General features: G+C 40.1%; 1 protein-coding gene across 1 annotated transcript in view; it reads right to left on the bottom strand.

Moving 5' to 3' along the window:
- LOC141013701 (ecto-NOX disulfide-thiol exchanger 2-like) overlaps positions 1-25,682 on the bottom strand; it is a 168,853-nt gene that overhangs the window by 62,874 nt on the left and 80,297 nt on the right. Inside the window, exon 3 of the mRNA XM_073487525.1 lies at positions 14,311-14,442. Within this exon, the coding sequence (XP_073343626.1) occupies positions 14,311-14,442 (132 nt within the window). The remainder of the gene's footprint in view (positions 1-14,310; positions 14,443-25,682) is intronic.

Here is a 25,682-nt window from a genome sequence, read left to right as displayed (position 1 = left end):
TTTCATCACTAACAGCACGATGACCCATTATTTGAGTGGTTTCAGTGCAAAAGGGGTCTGTGCTGAGAAACTCCTCCGAGACCCAGAGATCATGAAAGTGCCCTTAAACAAAAACATCAAGAGAAACCTTCTAGTTCTCTGACCGCCCACACAAGGCCGCTAGTCTCTGTGTCTGTTTATCTCTGATCTCTTTTTCTCTCACTTACTGTTTCGACTCCTTCCTTCTTCTTTTTTTCCACTTCTCTGTGTGCTCCTTCATTACTGTACATGCCACTGCTCTAAAGCATTTACACGTACAGTACACCCTCATCCTGGCACTTTATTTCTAATGTGAAATCTTTCCCGGAGGTTTGTTTAATGTAACTGCATTTCAGGCCGCCTGAGCACAGACGTGAAATTAAATTTACGAAATATAAATTTGACTACAACAAGCTCCTGGCTATCACTGTTGTACTCCCATCTCTGCCTCGACACAACCTCTCCTCCCCTTTCCTTCCTCTTCAAACTGCGATTTCCACAGTAAATGTTCCCTCTCAGCAGAGTCAGCCATGGGTGGCGGTCGGGGGGACAGAGGCAGCCGCTGTGAGGCATGCTGGGTAATATGGGTAATATTTTCTGATGAACAGACAGGCCCAGGCCTCCTGGAACTTGGCCTTTTACTCACCCTGCCAACTGCCCCCCATCTGCATCTCAATTTCCCTCCTAATCTTCATCAGATATCTCTCTGAAATCCATCAATTCGTATTAACCATGATGAATTCTTCATTTAATTTTCTGTATTGTGACAGATATACCTTATCACATTTGTTCAGCGTAGACTGAGCCTCTTAAACCTTGTGAAACCACAATTTCCATAGTTAATTTTGATCCTATTCATTCTGCTCTGACTCTTTATAGCACATTAACCTCAGTCAGTCAGTTAAACCAATCACTCGCTGATCGCTGCAGTAGATCAGATCACAGAGTATGTGAATGTGCGTGTTTGTGTGTGCGGAGCGAACACAGCAGAGAGAGCCATGGGAAACTCATCTCCTCTTGCGAACCTTTTTGTTCATTCAAAAATACTAAAAACTGAGCGAATTCCACTCATGTTTGTGATTGTTTTTGTGTGTGAATCAGGGAGAAAGAAATGCTAAATTAATCCACATATCTTTCTCAGTCTCAGTAGAAGCTGCCTTGTGGCCTCCATCCAGTAACATTTCTAATACGAGTCCCAACCATCCAATCAATGCCATTATAGCTTCTAATAGAAACATCTATTTCTATAATGGGAGCCCATCATAAATGCTCTTGTTGTCCTGGAGTGCTGTAAGTTAATAGAACTGCCATCTTGCAGTGAATACGAATGAAGACATTCACTGACTATTCATTATTATTTACTAAAAGGCGGCTAGTGATTACAGTCTTACAGCTGCAGCACCAGGATCTGCAAGCATGAAAAACACTTAATCCCTTTAAGCCGACTCTGACCACTAACCTCCAAATGCAGTAGGGCAAGTGATCATTGGATCGGAGTCAATACGTCCTGTACTTTTGTATAAAAGGGACTGTGCTGTGCCCTCAAAGTTAACAGATATTCTGAACGGCACTACGCAATTTAAAAGAACATCTATAACCTTCAGGAAGCCACATTAAAAAAACCTTTCAAGGCCTTTTTAATGCTTTGTGGAATTTAATTTAAGGCCAAGTTAAGAGACGAAATTAACAAGGCTGGAAAACCGGCCTATTACTGATACTGCATAACTAATTACAGTGGCGATACCTTTGAATGAGCTGCATAAGAAAACAAAAGACACCAAAGAAAACAAATGTTATGAGGCATGAAATCAAATTGGGTTTAGGCTTAATGCTGGCAGCGAGCATATTGTTTAACAAGCCCCTTTACTCTTCATGAAAATGTAACTCCGGGGTAAATAATCACTAATTAGCTGACAGTTTAATATTTCTGTTTAGCCACTGGCAGTAGGTTTCAGTTGAACATACCGTTGCTAGCAGCAACCCCTACTGGCAACGTTCCAGTTCAGACGTTTACAGTTTAAACTCCCAGGTCGGACGAGATTAACATGGCGGGAATTAAATATTTACAATGCTCCTCGATAATTTAAATAATTGTTCCGGACGAAATGTGACGGTTAAAGGTGTGCTCTAGCTAATGGAGAATACCAGTATCTACTTGCAGCTAACATTACGAAGTCCTTCTCTCCTGATGGCTTTAATGTTGTTTCCATTGGTCAACTGGTTTTCAAATATGCCTATAGGCCAAGTTTCCATCTGCCAGATTACCATGAAAAAACATGTTCGACCTCCATTTTCACACACGAGTCAAACGTTACACTGAGCTGATTAATAAGTAAATAAAGTAGAAGGACAGGCAGCTCATCCTGTGGAGAAAAAAAACAAACTCAGAGTAAATTTAAAATACAAGAAGATGGCTCAAGACAGGATTTAACTTGCAGGAGAAACAGCGAGGTTTGTACAGAAAGTCATGGACTGACAGTCTGGAAACAATGAAGTCAGTGGACTGCAGCTGTGGCTTGGCCTTTTTAGTGTTGAAACGAAAAATGTTCAAACTTTTTTGACAACTTCACTTACATAGTAATATTTGCGGATTTGTGCATTTTTTTTAATATAGTTTTTGATTCTTAGGACTAAATCGTTGATTACAAGATGTAATCGTTACAAAAAAGTTAAACTGCCTCGATCGTTCTCTATAGGACAATGATAGAATGATGATTCATAAAGTCTCTTGAAAACTCTTGAAAAAGTGAAGTTATATCCCTGAGATAAAGTTCCTTAGACATAGCTGCCATAGTGAATAAATCCTGCCAGATTTAGAGATGAGAGTGTCTGTGTGTCTGTGATAATAAGAAGTAGCTTGTAAGGTTGTAAGGTCAGAGAGAGAGAGAGAGAGAGAGAGCGGGGGAGGAAGACAGAGAGGAACACCAAAACAGAAAGGCAGACGTAATCATTTTTGACAGAGAGGGGAGAGATAGAGGAGAACCATTTCTCTGGCTATTCTACGGTATTCTGCTGTCATCACAGTGTGGGTGTATGACTCAGTGATATAACCACCTCCATTCAATATCCCAACAATAACACCGCTCCAACCTATACAACCTCTATTCGCCGAACCCGACCATAAAGATATCTATCATATATCGATCAATAGACTTCTCATCTTTATGGTCAACACAACTCAAATTGAATACAAAGTTTACCTGCCTGGAATTCAATAACTTTAAGCTGTGCCGAACAAAATGGTAACTCTACTGTGGCCACAAGGACTCTGACTTTAAAGGAAAAGATGTTTATACGTGTTTTTTACACAAAAACAAAAAAAAAGGAAAGAAAAGAACGTTTATGATTTCACATATCTAACATGGCAATTTGTAAGGCTGCACAATATGGTTAAAAAAACTCATATTGCGATTATTTTGGACAGAAATTGATTGACTGAAAACTATCAAAATCATGATGACGTGACATTTGTTGGGGTCTGCACCAAACAAACATGTTTTCATTGAGCTGAAGATCAAAATTCGTAGGCCAGAGCGTCTCTGCAGCACAACAGTACTTCTTTATAAAGCTTTGGTCACACATTTTACCTTTTATATATTATATAAACTGGAGCTTCTTACAATGTGGATATTGCACTTAGCCATACTGCATTTATTTAGCTATAATTTAGAATAAATAAATCAAATATTAGCGAGGGAGAAACTATGTTGACACTAAACCTGCCATCCTACACACACACATATAAATATATATATACATATACATATATATATATATGTATATATACATATACACACATATATATACATATATATATACATATACATATAGCAAGTAGGATCTGAACTGCTGTAGCCAATGCAGAGCCGGCTGCAGGGTGACACCAAGAAAGTGTTTCCCAACCATCAGTATTTCATGTTTTATTAGGCCATAACTAATCAAAACTCTGGTTTTTCAACTGCTGTAACATCTGGTCACCCTAAGTAGAGTAAGCAGGAGTATTGGCATGAAATCAGGTGATTTAGTGAGTGTCTACATGGTTAACTTGAAATTCACACATTGCTTTATCATTCTGATGAAAAGATTGCATACACGTGCAGTATTTCTGTCTTTGTGCGTACGCTGATCTTTTTGTTTATGTCATGAATCTTCAAATAGTTTTGCGTGAGCTGAGCTGATTGTTCAGTTGCAGTAATGGGGCTGATGACAGCTTAAACTCTTTTGAAAGGAGAACGTCTTAATATAGCTCCTCTTCTGAACCAATAAGTGACAAGTATGCTGTGTTTGATGTTTGTTTTGACCTTTGCTTGTTATGCGACTGACAAATCGATAAAGATGATTGCAGTGTTGAGATGTATCATTTTTGTAAGCTTCATCAAATTCGGATGGCATGTGTGATGGACAAATAAACTAATTCAGACTGACGCCAAGCCTGCCTCATGCCTCCGAAAAGAAAAGAAAACACTTTACTTCTAAAAATAAAGTGGCCCTGTTACAGAATGACAAAAGACTCTTGGAAAGTGACAGATAACATCAAATTAAATCAAATTAAGGCACTTTTCCGGGCTGAAATGTGACACTTTTGCAAAAGGACATCTTCATTCACTCCATCATATTATCTGTCCACACCATTAATACTTTATTAATAATAATCCTCAATACAGCACTTATCCGAAGGCAGGACTGACAAAGTGCTTGACAGTCTGTTAGTGCAGCTGTCCGGACAATACCGATATAATAATCGAGGATGAAATGCAGGAAAGTAAAAGGAAATCTGTCATTTTTGCATATTAAACTTGTTTTCTTACCAGCAGCTAGAAGGGAAAATCAATATCAATTTCATGTGTCAGTTTAGTACAGAGATAGGTCCCATATGTGATCAGCCTTGCCTAAAAACAGGCTGGTAACAACTCCAAAGCTGTCATACGTACACGTACAGTACATTGTGTATTTTGCATGTATAGCATAGAAAAAGACACACTGTGACATAATGACCAGTTTGCAATATGCAACTTCTCAAAAGTCTTGCCAGTATTGGTGGGTTTAAAAGTCCTGCACAGCCATGTTACACCCACACTGGTGTTAATTATCGTGCCTGTTCAGACGTTTTCTCTGGACTGTGTGGGCGCGCTCAGACTGTGCTTGATTGACATCTCCCTCATTCTCATGTAGGCTTCATTTCACCTGCCATTGCGAGTAAAAAATTACAGCTATATTAATTATTATTGGAACAAAGAGCCAGGGGACATTATTCAAAGATAACATAACCACCTTCGATTGGAACAGAGGTCGAATAACAACTGTTCAAGTGTGCAGAGCCATTCACCTCTTTCAACTAACAAACTCCCAACTACAAACCAACTGACACTGGATTTTCAGGCCACTATTGATCGTAGAGAATTAAAAAAATCAGAAGAAATATGGGCCGATGACATTTTTTCTTTTTGTGTAAACGCAATAACATAAACAAACCATCTTTATGGAGATCCCTTAGATATTTTTTTTAAAGAAGAACTGTGACCAAGACATACATATTGGGGTCAAACTTGCCGTGCTATTTGGTGGTCAGACTAAATAATGGTGACACCATAAATTACCCCTAGACTACTTTGGTAAATCTGTGATACCACCGATACCAAATATCTAAAGTCTATCCCGAATACATTGTTAGGACTCCAAAACTTCAGTTACGATTATGTGTGAATTTTCAAGCTTTTCCAGAGGAGGGGAGGGGGATGGTATCTACGACCTGAGTTATCGTGCTGTAATTATGTACTTTGCTGTAAATCTAATTGGAGACGAGGAAAGGAGAGAACACATTAGCAGAGAACGACCATGTAGGTTGACTGTGAAAGCAGCTTATTGCGACCAACAATAAAGTTTATTGTCAGGCAGTGACCTTTTGTGGCGGAAGTAATTATTACAGCAGCAAAGGAGGAAATTAAGCGAAGTAGTAGAAAGAGCGACAAGGCAGTGAGGTCGAGGATGGACCGTGGGGACAAACGTCACAGGACTATCGACCAGGAAACCACTGTTGGTGTCCAACACTGAGTCATTTCAACGTACTAATGTAGTTAAGTTATGTCAGGTACATTGTTAGTAACGTAGGCCAATGATGTTCTGGTACGGCTGTTGCTGGTGCATTGCAATGGTCATATTGTTTTGGGAACAGCAATGTATGTCATGTTGGGAGTCACTGGCAATCATCCTATTCATCCTATTCCTAGTCGTTTAGGCATGAGGACATGTTCTTGTAAATGGAGAGCAGAAATGCTCCCACACAAGGACTGTTCTGTGCACTTGTATGTTAATTAGACTGGTTTTCATTTGTGCAGATTTACCGTTCTTTACCAGTGGTTTGCCTCTTTATTGGTGCACCCGATGGAGCGTATTAGATGTTTTCATGGGTCTGCTTAGTTTCTAGAAACAGAAACAGAGTCAGGAACTCTATATTTGATTTAATGATGGCTAATTTACTAGCTTACAGGATGCAACATGTCAACAAGACAGTTTTGGAGCTTTATCGTTTCTCTTTTGACTTTTAAACTTTCTAGTATGAGTGCTAAGAAAAGCTTTTTCTCTCTGCACTTAACTCCGAAGATGAGACTGATATTAATCTTCTCACCTAAATTCAAGTATGACAGCAAATTTTCCCAAATGTTTGGGCCTTAATTTAAAAAATATGAACAAGCTGCACATTAATCTTACACACACTGCTCGGGTGGAAAATGACCTGGTCACTTTTTTCTAGTTTAGAGTCAAAACAGAGCAGGATTCTTTTAGTCACGACTGAGAGTCGTAATTAATCCACCTGGATCAGTTCAAAGACAATAAAACACAACACAGAACCGAGAGCGTGTGCCTGCATCTTTTATAGCTTGCCTTAAGTTATGCTCTTTGCCTTGCCTGTGTGTGTGTGTGTGTGTGTGTGTGTGTGTGTGGGAGGCTCAAGGGGGATGGCATGCATTTGCGTGTGCTACGTGCAGAGTGGTTCAGTAGGTTCAGAGCTAACAGACTGGAAGCTTGACCATGCATCTCTCTGCTAAGTCTAGTGAACATATGGATTATGGATGGAGTGCCGTGAAGGTCAGGTTTACTGCTGGAAAGCCTCCTTTCAGCTGTCTGTTTAAGAGCACAGTGTGGACGCACAGTCATAACTCAGACAGCACTTAGCAGCCAACTTTGATTGACCTGAGATTTCCTCTTCATAAATGGTTAAACGGAGAGACAGATAGAGATGGTTGGAGTTGAGGAAAAAGGAAATGAGCTGGTAGGAGTACTTCAAACTGAATTATTCCATTCTGGCTGACGAAGTGTGGGCTTGTCTGTCTGCAGATGGATAATACTGAGCTCCGCTGAGACAAAAGTACCTCACCGATTTCCTTATGAGCGTGGAGATTATATAATACAGTTCTATTGAGAAGGTAGAAAATAACCAATGTTCTCACCAAATGACTAATAATGTTTAAGCGAAAGGTGTTTAAAGAAGACGTGATCTAAACTATAGATTTAAAGGATTAAAAGAGAGCTATTTCAGGTTTTATTTCATTATTTCATTGAATTGATGTGTACTGCAGCAGAATCCAGTACATCACATGCACTGTTTGAGTTTTTCAGTGTGACGGGCTAAAAAGTGCTCAGCTCTCTAAAACACCAAACGCGCAGCGTGTGCTCTAATGTGGCTGTGGGTTATAGTGGCTGACTCAGCTGTAATGAGACATTAATGAAGATGTTGGGTAATTTGGGCTGGCGAGGGAGAAAGAGAAAGAGGGAGGGGGATTAGAGAAAGAGAGAGGAGGAAGGAAGAGGCAAAAGGTAGGGAAGCACCAGCTGCTTTTCCAGATGATCCATGTGGGGACACACAGCTGTCCTCTTCGCCCGACTATCCTCCCTCTCCATCTCTTTCTCCGCCCTTCTCTCCACTCAACGCCACCCTTCAGGAAGTGCTTCAGCAAAACGACTTTAATGGAGATATACTACCGCAACTAAGGCTTGATCCTTTTGTATGCCACACAGATCAAATCCCCTCCACACAGCTCCAACTCAATGCGTGGGTAAGAGTGTTTCCCTCCTATCTCCATCATGCTGGACAGCTCCCCACTCTGTCGGTAATGTTTATGATACTCTTGAAAGGAGAGCTGGCAGAGGCCGTTCTGAGTGTGAGAGCAGTAAACACCACAAATGAAATTCAATATGGGGGACTGGTACAGAAGGGCAGCAACGTGCACATACACTTATCTTAAATATGGACTCAGAGACATTCATATGCATGTACAGTATGTGAGGACGAATATGAAAAGCATGTGTTAAGTGCCATTAATAGTAGGGCTGGTGCGAATAGTGGATAAAGATAAAGATAAAGATTAAGCTACACTAATATTATTAGTATTTTACTGCACATGATTGTTTACTACTTGTGTGATCCAAACATTTTCAATAACTCCAGTCCACAAGCCAAAAAGGAAGATGTAATTGTTTTCCAAATTCACAATATGTTTTAATCCAACAAAATATTCAGCTAAATCTGTATTCACGGCATGAAGTCTTTCAAAAAGAACACTGCCAATATCTATTTCAGCTCTAACACTGTTATAGTTAGCATCATAGTTTAAACTAGCAATAGACAGCTTTTTGCTACTTAATCATTCTGAAGTTAATACTGATTGCACAGTACAATGGCTATAGAAAAATGACACCATCCATGTACGGATTGGCCTTATAAACCTTGCGTTCACTGTGCTATTTGGGCAAGAAGGAGGTGCATCTGCCATTGCATAACCAAAACAAGAAGAGGCATTGTTTTCCTTGGTCGCTATCCCCAGATAACAGTGGAACAACTGGAATAAAGATCATATTATGTATCTATATTCGGTCGACACTCGGCCTTCCATTGAATCCGCTGAATCGCTTATTTTCAATTTGTTGGAGGACATTTTTGAATGATTTTGTGTTTTTTCAAGGTGACAACAGTATAAAATATATATGAGCTTCATTCCAAAACCTCAATAGAAGCTGTGAATGTAAAAAGAGAAAAACAGCATTTGCCCAATTAAATACAGGAAAAGCATCCCAACAAGGAGCGAATAAAGATGGAGATGGAGAGTGAAACAGTGGAGCCTTCCCTTATGTTACACATGGAAAGTTAAATGGAAAAGACTGAATGTAGTGTTTTCACTCAACACTGAGGTGCTCTCTGAGGTTATAATGACACTGGGAAATAATAAACAAATGGGCACGCGCATCAAAGCTTCACTAATCTTAAAGCTCTTGGTTCCAAAATATTTGTCAAGTGATCTGAAAGTAATGTTAATTAAGTGTTATTAAAAGTGTGTGTGTGTGTGTGTGTGTGTGTGTGTGTGTGTGTGTGTGTGTGTGTGTGTTCTGTTAAGGACATATCAATGACACAGCTCTGTGATTGGGTGCGAAACAAACATGCGGCGTCAACGAGGGAAGACAGTTTCCATGTTGAATCCACAAGCTCCAACCTCCCTGAACATAGTAATCTCATGACATTTAGCCTCATTAACTGCAAATTCATTCATAAGTGAGTATATTGCCAGCTAGAAAAGTCTGCACATTAAAAGATATTTTGCCCAAAACAGTGACTTGAAGTACTGTATTTCAATGACATGTAAATTTTCTATCTAATGTTACATAAGTTCAATTTAAGTGTCACATTTAATGGAAGGTTTTTCTATCATATTGAGTCAACGTGAAAATATTAATTAAATTAATGCAGACTTAATGAACATAATGTGTTTTTCAAGTGTTTATTATTCAAGTAGTTGGTGATTCTGTCTCCTGTAATGAATCACACTAAAAACTTTGCATTAAACGTGACCCTTTACTTTGAACTTCTGTAATAGAATTAGATGGAAATTTTACACGATTAAAATACTTAAAGTCACTGTTTTAGTCAGTCAGTGCAAAAAAGGTTTGAGCTTTGTTATTTGGCATGTAGCTAATCATCTTTATAAAGTCAAATTTAGAGCCTTGTGTCTGCGACCCAAACAAGAAGTTGCCTCTTGACGACTTATATGACCGAGCCACTGTTCTGTGTATTTCCCTGTGCGGGTCTGCGGGTGTTGCGTACTGTTTATGAGTGTTTCTAGGAGTGCTTTTCCTCAGACAGAATAGAGTCATAGCTCTATCTTCCTGAGTCAGCTCGATGCATCCTTGGATAAATCCCAATTGCCAAAAAAACCAACATGAAACCTGGGCAGGGATATATATACTTTAATGCAACAGTATAGTAGCAACTATACTACAATATTCAATATAAATCCACATTCACAGATAAGAAGCACAGAGATATTTTGCAGTGATACTACTGGCAATCTTATTTCGTCAGAGCAATTTATGTATTATTTTAAACACGGCACAGGTCTGAAGCAAAGGCCTTTAGATTAATGTAAAGGCTGCAGCAGCACAGGCACAGAGAGATTAAATGCACACCTCGTAATGTTGCCACCTTCTAAGATCACTTTAATACATGTATTAACTCAATCCCTTATCTGTTATGCACAAAGAAAAGAAAATCAATTGAATAACCTGCAGTAAAAGAAATATTAAGCGGTTGAGGAGATTGTTTTCATATCAGATGAGTCTATAAAAACTACTCTTGCTGTAGGACGGGGGCAAGAGGTTAAAAAACCCTTGTACAACCACAGTAATAATGAAAAAAACAATAGTATCTCGTCAGAGGATATTCTCACTTTCCATTCACGGCAACTTATGTTTGAAAAATTGAATGGCATATCAGGTAACACTCAACCTAAGGGAGGACGATGTGAGATGACAGCAGTTAAGTCCCAACTTACGCCCCATTTTGCACATTCATGCCTAGGGGTAGGGTGTCCCGGTTCTTGCTGGGATAGGTAGGATGAAGTGTTACAGCTGCAGGGTCCTCAAAACTGAGGTTTTTCAAAGGCACATCTCGAATCAAGGGTTATGAGATTCTCTGTCATTTCAATGTATTTTGGTCCTTTTCTTTATAATAGGTATGAAACATTGCTAGCCTTCTGATGTCTCTTAAGCTATCCCTCCCCCTTTGTTGGCATATGACGCCCAAATTTTTATATAAAGTCCAGCAGCAAAAATTGCTCCACTTGGGAATGTTAGCCTGTAAAACATTGCGAGCAGCTAGCTAATGACGCAGTGTTGTTTTTTATTGGATGACATGATCGATGGGGTGAAGTTGTGAAGGGGTTGCGAGCGTTCGTGCTTTTCTATCTCCTTGGAATAAATGGCAAGCGACACTGTGATAATATCGGGATTGCCATAGAAACGCAAGAGAAATCACCACAGCTGAGGACAGCATATTGAAAATGTCTGGTTGCGTCTGTTTTCATAAACACCACAACTAGTGATGACATATGAGGGTCTTGAAGGGTTGTTCGATTTCATAGGAGACTTGAGCCATTATCCCCGGTAACTCTTCTGAGGGGCGAGAGGACTTGGAAAACGAGGGGTAGAGGTAAAAATTACGAAATGGGATTGAGTTACATTATATCATACAGTGCAATATTTATGCACTGTAGGCATTGCTTTAACAGATTAATAATGAATAATGCATAAAGATGAATAACAGTAATATAACTCAGTGTGGGTGTTTTGAAACCTTCCTAACACCTGATATCATCTAAAATCAACATGGTTGCAGACAGCGAGGCAAACAGCGGCTGTGACTCTGCCTGGGCTCAAATGTTAGAAATGACCTCTTCCCTTTGACCTTTAAGAACTGCTAGTCTACTTTGACTGGTACTCTAGTTCTGTGGGAATTACTAACTCCTTGTACTCGAAGTACTTTATCATGTTAATGTAGTGTAATAATGAGACCTTTTGCTTCTTAGCGTTTTAGTATATTCACAGTCTCCTATTATTCTGATTTAATAACTTTCCTTTCAAAAGACAAGGTTCTGAATAAAAGCAACATTCTTTGGGACACTGTGCAAATAAACTAGTTTGAAGGGTATTTCTAAAAGCAATTTGAGAGACCAATTTCTTACGCAGTTATTTTTCTCAAACTAAATACGACTGGCAGACGGTACCAGTTGCTCTAAATTAAATGCTGCAAAAATATCTCATTAGAGAGAATTCATTCCTTTTTTCCTGGTGCAGTGTACCAATGCACACCCAGTTCAGCTGTGATGTATAACCTGGTGTTAGTATTAATCTGCCTGCAAAATACAGACCATTCTGGAGATTTAATAACTTCATATTTAATCACTACAATTAAAAAAGCTTTTTTTTAAATAGCACTCACAACGTTACAGTATGTTAATAAACAGGGGAACTGTCATTTGATTTCAATAAGCTGTTTATGCATCACTGTTTATCACAGGTTTATGGTTTTTGGATAAATAACTTATTTTATTGTTGACTGTATTTGTATTACTGCTTTGTAACTGTGGAATTTGTGTTTTCAGGGCATCGCTGTACCCGTTGAATCACACTGTTCAACAAAAGAAGTCTGCTCATGTCTCAGTTGGGGTTGTGAACCATAGTTTAAGGAAGCAAGCCTTAGAGGGATTATAGGGATGTTGATGTGTTTACATATCTTGACTTTAAGCGAGCTAGTTTATTCAGAGGGGATCAGCGTGCAGAAACATTATCCTCTCCTTAACCCTGTTGTTGTAAACTTGGCACATTTGATATGCCAACACACACATACTGCTACATGCTGGCATACTTTCAGCTGCTGACCCAAAGCGACCTGAAAGCAGGCACTAGTGCTACATCATAACTATAGTTCTATGAATAAAGGCTGAGCCTGTGGAACAGTCTGACATTTTGGGAAGGATGATTTCCTTGCCGTAAGTTAGATGAGAAGATCGATACCAGTGTCTGTTTGGTTATATGAAGCTCCAGCCAGCAGCTGGTTAGTTTAGTTAAGCATTAACAGTGGAAACAGGTGGACAGTTTGGTTTTACAACCACCATTAGAGACTCCATAAAGCCACTGTGATTGTCCAAGAAACAGTCCTGCACTGAGCTTTAGAGGTGCTAGTAGATGGATTATGTTGCCTTTGGACAGAGCCAGGCGAGTTAGCCTTATGTTACACAAAACCCCCCACCAAAGGTGCCACCTGGAAAAGCAGAATATACTTGGCTAGGAAGGGGTATCGTCAGGATTTTATGGATACTACTACTCTTACTGGTACTCTTACTCTTACTACTACTCACCAGGTTTCAGTACCCGTCCCTATACTCTGCAGTTCTGACATAACAGCAGCATCTACACAAACCTCTTCAGGAGCTGCAGTTGTTGTTTTCAAATGAAGAGTCCCTTCTCTCGCTGGTCATCACATCACACGCCTGCAGCTAGGATCATTTGATGCTGATTGGTTGAGCCACTGTGTGTTTGGCCACAAGCACATATCCTGAACCTGGATAACCCAGCTGCCATGCAAGGTGAGCTGGCTGTAGCTGTATTTCATGTACAGACATGAGTGAGCTGTCAGTCTTCTCATCCAATTCTTGGAAAGAACATTTCAAAAAATCCATAAATCTTTTATCTGCATATAAACTTGCATATACTGTATGTGCTCAGACAGCCAGGATGAACCTAGTCAACCCGATGGGGGCTGGATGAGGATTACTAACTCTTCTGTGACTTGTGAAACAGCAAGGAAACTCCTTAAAGGGGTTACAAGATATACTGTAAACACCCTGAGCCCCAGCTGGACTTTGTACAGTCAGACAAGGATGACTTACCACCCCCACGGGCCCCACACAGGTATAAAAACACAACACAAGTCATTGTCCTCTGGGCACATTTGGCATTTTAAAACCTTTGCTTAAGCAGGAAAATGATCTAACAGCATATCCTTAATTATAACTGCCTGGGGGAGGAGATGCAGAGGCTCCAGACATTCAAACGTTGACGCATCGGGAGCTGCCCAGTGCGATGAGTACAACTGCTTCACTGCTGGTGCGAACTGATTTGCTCAAGGGCACTTCGAGGGCAGCAGAGGGGGAGGAAACACTGTTACTCATCTGTCCTCCCACACACATTTTTTCCAGCCAGTCTGTGAATTCAAGTCAACAACCAAAAAAATGTTCTGTAAGTTTAAGGCGGCTCTTTCTCCCACCTCTAAACATGTAGGCAGCTATACCTTACTTATCTTCAAAATACCCCAAGTGTCAACATAAATCCAGTAAATTCAGGTTCTATATGAGCTCTGGGATAGAAATTCCCACACCAATATACGCTGTGCAATACAATGTCCTTTTGTGTGGCACCGTGTGACCTGTTTGGCAGCATGTACTGTAGCACGTTTTTAGTGGGTACCTGGCACGAGCTGCTGTCCAGTCATGCTTATCGGAGGCATCCCCAGGTTGCTCATGGCTGTTGCCCAGGCGCTGGGGTCTGACATGGGCATTGTCATGGAGTTAGAGGCCATGGTCATGTTATGGTTCCCGTCTGGAGAGAGACACACAAAAGGAATGAGAAAGTGAGATTTAAAATTCCCTTTTTTGGGATCGTTATTCAAGTGCTGCAAAAAGATGTGCATTTATTTGGACGGGTTAAAGGAAAGTCCAAGGTCAAAAACAGAATCACATTTCAGAGGCGTCAGATCTTTGGCTTCCTTTTATGACAAAATCTCTGAACCTTATTGACATGAGTGCTTTGTGATCTCAAACCTCATTTTAATTCTGCCTCGTGCCACAGGAGAGAGAGGAGGAGAGGCCGGTGTGACCCTGCATTCAGTTTGACTCTGTATCGACTTTTACAACACTCTTCATCAAGTTGTCCGTTCAACTTCCGCTCCGAGGTTCAACGGCCCGGCCTCTTGGCACTTCCTGTCTCTGTGACCTGTCAACTCGGCTCGAAAGGTTGCAGCTGCCTCGACTTAAAATGCTGACACACACATGTACAGACACACAGCACACAGACATTGCATCACGCTGACTCTTTGTGGTCTGACCAACATCTGGCCTCAGAACACTGAGAACCTGAAAAACAGAGGTCAAAACTATCAGAACTGCTGAAAGTCAAATTTTGGATGTAGGGGTTAAACTCTTCATTAAAATTTAAGAAAACACTCAAATTCAAGAAAACTCAAGACGTCTGAAGGACTTCTTGTGGTTCAAAATTAAACTTTTTATGACGGCGAAATTTTACCTCATGGAGCAAAACAATAATTTAACAGTAAGATAGTAGAAGCAGCCAGGCCAACATTAAATGTTTCTTTACAAGCCTGCTATTCTGACGCAATGTGGCAAAACAGAAGTATCTGTACCACCAGACAACAGAGCAGCTTCTTTCCTCAGGCTGTGAGACTCCATAATTCATCCTTGGCACTCCTTCATAAAAAAAATAGTTTAAATTATATGCTTATCATTGCGCGAAGGATCGAACCTGAAAACCATGTAGAAGTGATGGTCTTGTTTGCTGTGTTTACTCCGATACTTAACTCTAAGATGATGTACGTTGATTGATAAATGTGTGTTATTTCTCACACTCGAGAAATATTTTTTTCCTCCTAATGAGGCCCCTTTACAGCCTTCTGTGGTGTTTTTCTTGGAACTTTAATAAATACGAGCCCTGACCAAAGTTCAGCTGACGCAGAGGACATAAAGGCATGTAGCAGTGTACTGTACATATAACATAACCTAAGAGCAAAGTACAAATCTATAAATTCCCAGGCATAGAAACACTGACAATTCTCCAACCTACCACAACAAACACACATATCAGCTGCCACACAAAACCTGAGGCTCATGGTTCTCTGCCAAGTCCTGAGTCTTGCATGGAAAAGCAAACATATTTAGATCCCCACAGATAAAAAGGCCTGCAGTAAAGTCAACAGGGACGCATCATACCTCCAGCAGCGGTTCGTTCTCCTCATCTGGAGTTCATTTCACAGCTCTAAGTGCTCTTACAACACTTGAAGACCTGTAAATTACTGAGCGGCAGCAGCTGCTGGCTGAGCCACAAGCCTGTGCTCCTCTTCTCTGACACTAAGTTTAACCGTGGTAATACAAACTAAAAGTGAACAGCGGTGGGATTTTACACCTCAAAAGTTCTCCTCAAAGCCTGGTTTACATCTACTCATGCAGTCCCTGGGCTGTTTGTGGACTGGCTTAAGCAATTACACTGACAGAACAACACCAACAAGCTTCTTGGAGAGATGTTTCCATTAAAAGTGACTATAAATATGACATTAGTGTAATTATGGCATTTCAACCAAAAAACATTTATTGCAGCCTGGCTTCAGCTTGACTATTTATATTTAATTCAAATGATTAAGGCTCTGCTAGCTTTGCATTTTTAAAATAGGCTTTGACAAACCATCCCACCATAGTGCTTGTCATATAGCAACAGTGTTACATCTCCTTTCATCCTGCTAATTAATATTCCTCTTAAAATTCCACTAACACAACGACAGCGTCCCTGCTCAGACCCACTTATTAAAAGTTGTCTGCATGTTGCCATGGCGAGGACAGATAACACATTCATTGTTGTCGTGTTGCTACGTTAATGTTCCCAACAAGAGCCTCACAGCCCTGTTAACTGCTTACAACCCCCATTAGCTGTCCTACTGAATGGGTGGCAGCACACTCAGAGGAGAGATAATACAGTGGGAGGAGAGGAATGGCGCAACATAAAGCTTTACTACACAGCCGTGATCATTTTAAAGCAGGTTTACAACACAATGAGTGATAAGAGGATATATGAAAGCTAATGCAGGGTTTAACAATAGACTGCCTACTGTCCAGCTGGCAGTAAGATGCTGATTTGGACGGGAAAACAGGTCAGAAATTGGCCTAGTTGGGCATGTGCCCAGAAATAGTTCCCTGACTACTATTTCTCACCCAGTGATGCCGTTATCCTTCCACTGCAATCAGCCCACTCTCCACTTTCTTGCGTCTTTTTAACAAATCAGTCCGTGTGCCAGCTCAGAGTTAGTCAGAGCATAGTGTGGTGCGTTTGTGGGGGCGGCTGCTTTGAATTACAAAGCAAGGAAAAGCATCAGTTGCCGATTAGTTGAAAATGATGAATCAGTCTTGACAACTTCTGTACCATTTGTCAGCAATAAGGTGCACAGAGCTGGCTGAAGTTTCTGCACCAACGTTTGCCACGTACACGTGCCAATGATGGCAACAAATGCCACCAAATGTAGAAAGTAACACCTACAGTAGCTACAGGAGTTATTGGAAAGTGACTAGTTGTCAACCATCTTCAGTCATGAATAATGTGTCAGCAAGATGACCATCCAATGCCATTTTTACCCCCACACAGAAGGTTATGTTTTCACCCGCCAGTTTAGAAGTTATGAGCCGTTTACTTATAGGCCATGCTCACACATTTTATTCAGTTGTCATGAATATAAACACACACCTTCATACATACACACAGCTGACTGCCATACCAAATATTTGGAGTCCTAGGGTGAAAACTGCAGCTAAGGGCATGCTGATACCTCACCAGAGAGAGGTGCCCCGTGTACTGAGGCCTGGGTTCAAATCCGGCCATTGGCCCTTTGCTGCATGTCTTTCCTCACTATCTGTCCCCTGTTTCCTTTAAAAAGAGAGAAGGAAACTGTGGCCAAACTGTGGGTGTTGAGATTTTTGTAGACCGACAGCCAGAGCTACCTATAGAGCTGCTGATCACTCATTTCCACAACTGTTTCTGGAACTCCCCTCTCTCATATTATCTGTCAAACTCGTCAGTGTGGTGTGAATTATCTCTGAGAGAACATTTGCCTTCCAGCCCATTAAATCAGTCAATTAATGTTGTACATGTGGCCTGTTTTCAAAGATTGCCTCCTCTCTGTTTCTGTGTGAATGTTCCTCACATGGCGGCACTCTAACGTGTATTGATCATTTTATCACGGACCTGATAGGTCATTACTCTTACCCGCATCTCATTTGATTGATGAACACTGACTCTTCCATAAAAAAAAGTTCATAACACTTCTCACACGCAAACTAAGTGGATCCATATGTTTTGTTGTGTTTGGATTTGGTGAGTGCATTTTTCAGTCACAACTCAAGTCAATCAATTACTGCGGTTATGAGAGATCTTTTCTGATTGGTTAACTATTGATGAAGCACAGCAGTTTGTAAACAAAGCAGGTAAAATTGCACACATTGCATCCAAAGCATGTGCAGCTCAATAAAACAGAGAAAACAAACAGGCAACTAAACTTTGCAATGCTGCAAAAAACTTTCAAATTACACCAGCACTTTCATCTCTTAAAGGGTTTATCTGAATCTTTTTGATGTTATTTGATTTGTCAGATATTTGCTTTTCATTTCATCATTCGCATATCCAGCTCACATCATCTTTCAGAAACAGAAATGTAGTGTGCAAAACCAGTTCTCCAAATGAGCCACCGTGTCTCTGTGAAGCCGCGTGTCTCGTCAAGTTGAAAGTCCTCAGTTTAAAGCTGGTGATTTAAGGGAAGAGATCAATAAGAGGGTCAAGGTTACGGCAAAGTCCGATAGCCGCTGATAATGAGTCAAAACACATACATGAGAAAAATCTGGGACAACTCTTATCTGATTAGTCTCAGCTGGTTGCCACTGGTTGACTTTGGTTTGTCCAAAGGCCAATTCAACATGTGGTACCATGCTGTTCCACACAATTATCCCAGTGAGTCATGAACGGTTCTGTATCAAGTTGCGGTTCAGACACAGAACAAGTCATTACAGGAGATGAAATCATGTCATGTTAACTCGACTCAGCTGGAGTGACACAGTAGCTGATTGAATTTGGATAAAACTTTAAATGAATGAGGATCACGTTAAAACAATTATTTTGCCTTCTACACCAGATTGTTCGTCCTTGTGCTTATGTGCCATCATTTTGCATAAAACCAAATGTTTTGGAATAAACACAAAGCGATCAACATACAGTCAAAGGAATGAGTCCTAAGACCTGGAAATAATTTAGTATTTTTGGACTTTCACATTTGTGAAGATTGTCTTGCTGAACAAAACATAAACTTGTGTTTGCCACAGAGCTTATTTTCTGCAGTAATCCAAAATAAAAGAGGATCAGGGTGATGCTAACTCAACGAAAGCACGTCATCCCTCCAGCACTCTTTATCTGCTTACCGCAACTAACTATTGGTGGCATTTTGGGGGAAAAAGGTATTTGCTTCAAAGCCAAGAATTACAATTGCTACTACCCTCATGTCTGTACAGTGACTATGAAGCTAGACACAGTGGATTCTTAGCATAAAAACAGTAAAGAAAAACCCTGCCTGGCTCCGTCCAAAGAAAAAAGTAAAACCCACCCACCAGCTCCCCTTAAGCTCACAAATTAACATGTTAAGATAAAAAAAATAAAATAAACATCAACGATAAGAACAAACAACAAAAGAATATAAACATGACATAATAACCTCAGTGTATAAAATTACTGGGGGCACCTTTGACTGATGATGTGAATTCCCTTTCTTCATGCTCTTTATGCTAAAAGCTACGCTAATCACCTGCCGGCTGTAGCTTCATTTTACTGGTTTAACTAATCGGTTAAAGGGGAATCCCACCGATTTTACACGGCAATGTCTGTTTGCAGGCGTTTGTAAGTATTAGGGCAAATGTGAAAAAAACTTCTGTGGCTCCAGAGGGAGTGCTGTGAAATAAAGCCTCAAGTGATGTATCTTGAATCAGCGTCTGCTGGGGCTGAATACTGAAAAAAAAATTAAAATCTGGTCATTTCGATTTAGAAAGGTGTTAAAATGAACAGATCTCTGAAGTCCGCTCCTCATCTCTGCTTAAGGCTAGCAGCTCGAAGCTACATTGGTCACTACTAGCCTAACACACAAGAATCTCTGAGCCAACTGTCGGTAAAGTTGCATTGTGGGTAATGTATGCGCCAGGCTTTGACAGGGAAGGAGAGTGTGTGGAATAAAAATGACTGAATCTCTTGTTCTGCTGCAACAACTTTGTAACTTTTATTACTTTTTAAACGTTATAGAAGCGCGATGCAAAGTCTATGCAGTATTCTTTTAAAGTTTAACAATGAGTTATTCTGAAATAAAACAAAAAAAACATTATGAATTAATGTTTGTAGAGTTACCTAAAATTGTAGAAAAGCAACCAGACCTCCTGAGGCCAGGTGCTCACTCAGTCTCACTCTCCACCTTGATGAAGATAATGTGAGTCCGAGCCCAGTTCACATTTTTCACCAAAGAGTTTCGGCAAATTGAAGGCTTTCATATTGTAAGCTTCTCTCCTTTCCTCTGCCGAGAAAGAATGACTTTTTCTTACTGTGACTCAACAATTTGTCCCCAAAAGTGAACGTGAACACAGACGTACAGCACAAAGCGGTTGGGAGCTTTCAGTACATTTTCAGTAATTGTTACACATCTAATAATGAATGAGGATCTATCCCTGTGCCTGTAGTGCCAGTTTTCATTGAAAATTTAATTAGTCGGAGACACATTCTTCAGTGCATGTCATTATCTCTGTGCTTTCTTTATGACTTACATTTCCTGCTGTGTCAGAAATTGTAAAATGTCAACTCATGGGCTGAGTCTAATTGCTTGCATTCACCGATCTTCTGAGCAAACTCAGCAGTGAAACAGCCTACTGTCACCGTTATATAGCAAATATTGTTTTGCTAATAAACGAAGTGCAGGAACTGAGTGAGATATACAAATTATTCCCTTCGCACTGAATTTGGGGTCTAATAAATCAATTTGCTGGCTGCCTGAGGTGGTAGGAGATTTTCCTAAAGTATACTACATTTGATTTCTCTGCCTCAGATCATAATTTCATTTCCATTTTCGAGCCAGATTGTACCCTCTGCTTTACAATACTTTCTGTCAATTTGGTCAGAAGCCCACAGCCAATTGCTTTGAATCCACTGACATTCCCTTTGTACTGCGGTAGCCAGCAGCCGGTGGAAGCTGCATTAATTATTTAATATACAGTTAAAGCAACAGGTGGGAGCCTTCAGATACAGTTGTCCTTTATTTTTCATCTTACGTCTTGAAGTGTTTGAACTTGTGTCCTTACCAAAGCCAAAATGAAGGTATGAAATGAAGTTAATTATCCTTAAATGAAGCTGCAGCTCCCAATTCAGCAGTTAAAAATCTTTCTTACGTCTGTCTGCTTCTCCTGTGATTGGTACATTTAATATGGCAAATGTATGCAGGAGCATGGCTTTTAACACCATGTCCCACATACTTTGCACATGTAGGTTAGTATGTCATGTCCCTTTTTAATAATTGATATCGACAGGCTTTGATCCCTCTGAAAAACCCTGATTGAACTGAATTTGCTGATGGGAAGTTGATTCCCCCTGTGCCCCAGAGTCATGAGCTCCTCGACTCCGAGGATTGATTTCAGACCAAGGCAGAACTGATCCCCTGGACTCTCCTGATTGGCCTTTAGCTCCACTAAACGCTCCCTCAGGGAGGGAGGGGCTGATGGGAAATGAAGCCATTTTTAAGGCCTATTGGCTGTAAACCTCCCAGCTGCGAGAAAAGCTGCAGAAAAGCCATTTTGTTCACAATGAGCTATCCTACAGCAAGAGATGGAGAAGATTGGAAAGTAAGACTGAGATTGCGAGAGAGAAAGAAATGAGGGAGCTGATGGTAGAAATGAGAACATGTAAAAATAGAAAGCGATATCACCCTTCACTGTCAAACTGTCATCAACTTATATTTTCTCATTATCTAATATGGATATATAAGTTTTAATTGAACAAAAAATGTCTAGTTCTTATTTTCAGTTCACTCATTTCCTTGAACTTTTAAGTATTTTGACTTGAAGTGATGAGTTGGATGAAAAAACTGCACAGAGTTCAATCAACTCATTAAAGTTGTTTTTTCTAAAGAAACACAGAAACTTGCTGCGTTAATACATCTTGAGATAAGTGATGGTTGTTTTCACAATAACTGACTTTACACTTAACTTTGACATAACAAAGTTTGGTAACCAAGATATTTTAGGGAATACCAGTTGAAAGAAATGGAAAGATTGTGATGACTCAGCTGGAGAATTGTGATTAAGTTTGGTAAATTTCAAAATAATAACGAGTTTCTATGTCTAGAAAGCTCCGTTTGTTTTGAATCATTACCTCAACTCTCAAAATTCAGTTTGAGAACTTCATTTAAAACTTAAGGCAGTGTTGGTTATCTTTTTGAATTCACATGTAACAATATATTGGCTGGTTGCATATGAGAAGAACAACTGCATTACTCTATAAGTAAGTACATTATATAAAAAAAACACACATATACGTATTATAATGTACGTATTTGCATAATTAGGGTTGAGGGGTAGCACTTAATTCAGTATTAGTTAATATAAGTAGGATGTCTGTAAAGTGACGTCTGATCATTTACATGGAAGCAGAAACCTCACAGGCTGTTTGTACAAATTCATCCTTACTCATGAAAAACACAGTAGGCACAATAAAATGCATGGAGTGCAAAACTGCCTTCTAGTAGTGGATGGCTTTTTGACCTTGTGTGTGTGTGTGTGTGTGTGTGTGTGTGTGTGTGTGTGTGTGTGTGTGTGTGTGTGTGTGTGTGTCTTTATCCATCCTCCTCACCTACAGACAACATCAGCACAACCAGGCAAGTGAAACTACATCAGCACAAAAAACTTGGATCATCCAAAGCGAGAGCAATCTATCATAAATGTAACTGGAACAAAAAACTGAGGGTGTCCATGTGAAAACAATTGTAAAGAGAGAGTGAACACAGATAAAGTAAAGCAGTGTCACATTCACAGAGTACAGGACGTTTAGTGTCGTATGTGGAGTGGATTCTGGGTTATAACGACGCGTGTCTACATAGCTGGGGGGGGGTTTTGGACAGAAATGTGCTGGCGGTGAGTTCAGGAGCCCTGGGATGAAGCGCTCGCGCGTTGAGCGAGAGAACGCTGCACGTCGGTTCTGATTGACAGCTGCTAACGCCATGTTAACAGAGGGCCGACCACACAGCTACGGACAAGCTGACGACGCGTAGGGTGACAAGTACAACACTCACCAGCAACATTCAGCGTACAGACAATCTGCTCCTACACATGGACATTTTTTGTCCCTGTAATGACAGTTTCCGACTGATAAAGCTCAGGATAGACGGACACCGCCAGAACAAGCTTCTCCTTCTTTTTCTGGAAAACCAGGGCAACGGCTGATGAGTCCCAATCGATCGAATATATGATTGGATGCCTGAAAAGTCAAGCGATTTTCAACTTTCAACAACTAAACACCATTGCTAAATAGGTGCATAAGAAGTTGTTGTAGCTCTGTATTTAGGTTTTATATCTATTTTTCCTTTCATTTTTGTTTTCAGTGCAGTTTGGTCTCAGTTGACCACAAATATAACTCAAGACTTTTACTGTATCTTTCGTTTAAATGTCATTTTAGTAAGTTTTGTAAGTTCACAATATTCTTTCTATTAGTTTTTGTTTTATTTAAAGTGTAGTTTTTATTTTTATCTCAGTTGACTGTTTTGGTTTTTAGTCTAGTTTTAGTACACCTTTATAAGAATACTGCAATTTGTTTTGATATATTACCGCACTCACACTCATACTCCACATACACACACACACATATACACACAGAGGAATAGTATAGAACAATAGGAACAGTTGCTCGTACACATCTTTCTATATATCCTTGTTAATCAAACACTCAGAGCTCTTCCCTGGCGCACAGATGCACACAAACATTGTTAATATTTTATATCACCTCGTCTCCACTGCTTCGATGTGGTACTTACAGTACAATAAAATCAGTGGGGGTCAAATAATTTGAGCTGTGTTGCGCAAGATGTCCAGTTTATCTTCATATAGACAGTATGGCTCTGCAAAAGCAAGGGAAAACAGAAAACTAGTGGAAGAAGCAGCCACAGGGCATGATGACAATGATTTTCATGTAAGCTATGACAGGATGTAAGTGCAAAGTATTTTCTCCCTGTAAATGCACTTGTCTAATTGCGCAAACTAAACACCACACTAATGGTTTCATCACAGTATGACTTTAGGATTAAAGACTGCGTCTGACTGAGTGATGTAAAGAGTGCATGTACTGTAGCATCACAACCAGCAGACGCTCATAAAGCGGGACTGAATCCGGTGGCAAAACGTCAACATGGAGAAAATACTTAAACAAATACGAGCTGTCTGCGTGAGATATCTGGATCTGTGTTGATCACTGACACATCTGTGTGTGCACAAAAACTTTGCCACCGACCAATTTTAGAAACAGCTAAATCTCATAATATTCACAGCTGTTTTGATGCAGTTCAAACACATACTCATATAAAGGAGAAGAATAAGATAAGCTGTGAACTGAAGACATACTGCGAGGCTGCATTAGATTGCACTATATGTAGTTTATAAGTTTATAATTCCAGTTCTTCGAAATAGTTTTTGAAGGTGATTGTTTTGCATGCTTTTTATTGTAAGTAAGGTTAACAAATAAAACATTTACAGTACAAAAACACATGATGTAAGTTCTGGTTCCTGTTCCACTTTGTTACAAGGCTCATCTCTTTCTAAAATAGAAGAGTTATTAGAGTTATGAAGTAGCTGGCAATGGAAGTTTTTGAGTGTGTGGAATAAAACTCCTTTTTATATCGGGTCATTTTTAGATGAGTGGAGGACAAATTATTTTCTTGTTTTGTTCAAACACTGAAGTTTTCTTGTCATTGGCCTGAGAGAGAGACAGAGAGGGCGCAGATACTCCAGGTTCCCTCCATTTGTGTGTGTGTGTGTGTGTGTGTGTGTGTGCCTGGGTTCTCTTACATCCATATAAATCTCCTCAAGCTCTGCACTTCAAACAATCAGCAGTGCATTATGTGGTTTGAGATGGACACGATTGATTGATCCTTTCTCCTTCTACCCTTGAGGGTCTGTTGCCAGCAAATGTGTCTTCATCCCCTACAATTAATCTAATCAGCCTTAATAAAAGCATCCATTACGGAGGCAGCATCGACAGGCACTAGCAGAATGTTTACTGATGAATAATCAAACACAGGAAACTACAGATTGGTCTGCTGATCCAAACAACCTCCGAAGCTGCCACTTTACCGACCATAAATTCTGCCGATAAGCTTATTAGTTTGCTGTGGAGTGAGTGGACTTGTAAACCAGTTTGATTTGAATCATCTACATCCAGCCGAAAGTATTTATAAGTAGAGAGAAAGACTACACTTGATTTCTCGACATACAGTACAAGAAAATATGTATACAGACCATGGTGACTCACATTCTACCCCTGCATTTCCAGGGCTGCTTTTCGAACACTAAAATTGCCGTGGCTTATACTTCCTCGCCACCTTAGATAAGACAAAACATAACTTCAGGCAATGTGAACACTGGGGAGCAAGTAATTCTGATGTATTCATTCTCTGTTGCCTTTGATGAGTTACACCACTCAGTACAGTAGCATCTCAGTGAGTTTTTTTCTAAGACCTCAAGGAATGCGGCATGAAAAACAGGGGTTTGGAGACACCACCTACGACTGCCTTAAACTGTGAAGACGCGACAGACACAAATGTCTTTTGTTTAAACAGGCAGAGTAAATAAGAAGAGAACTTTCGAAAGGGTAATTCAAGAATCTTTAAGTATCTGTGTTTTGGGACTGTCTCCGGGTCATTTGGAGTTTCACTTTCCATATTTTTTCCTGCCAGAAACAATGTCCCTTTTTTTCCAGGATACCCGATGCCCAGCTTGTCTTACTAC

Source organism: Pagrus major, chromosome 18 (assembly GCF_040436345.1).
Source record: "Pagrus major chromosome 18, Pma_NU_1.0".
NCBI lineage: Eukaryota > Metazoa > Chordata > Actinopteri > Spariformes > Sparidae > Pagrus > Pagrus major.
The sequence above is the reverse complement of the archived record's forward strand: the minus strand, read 5'-3'. Positions and strand labels throughout refer to the sequence as shown.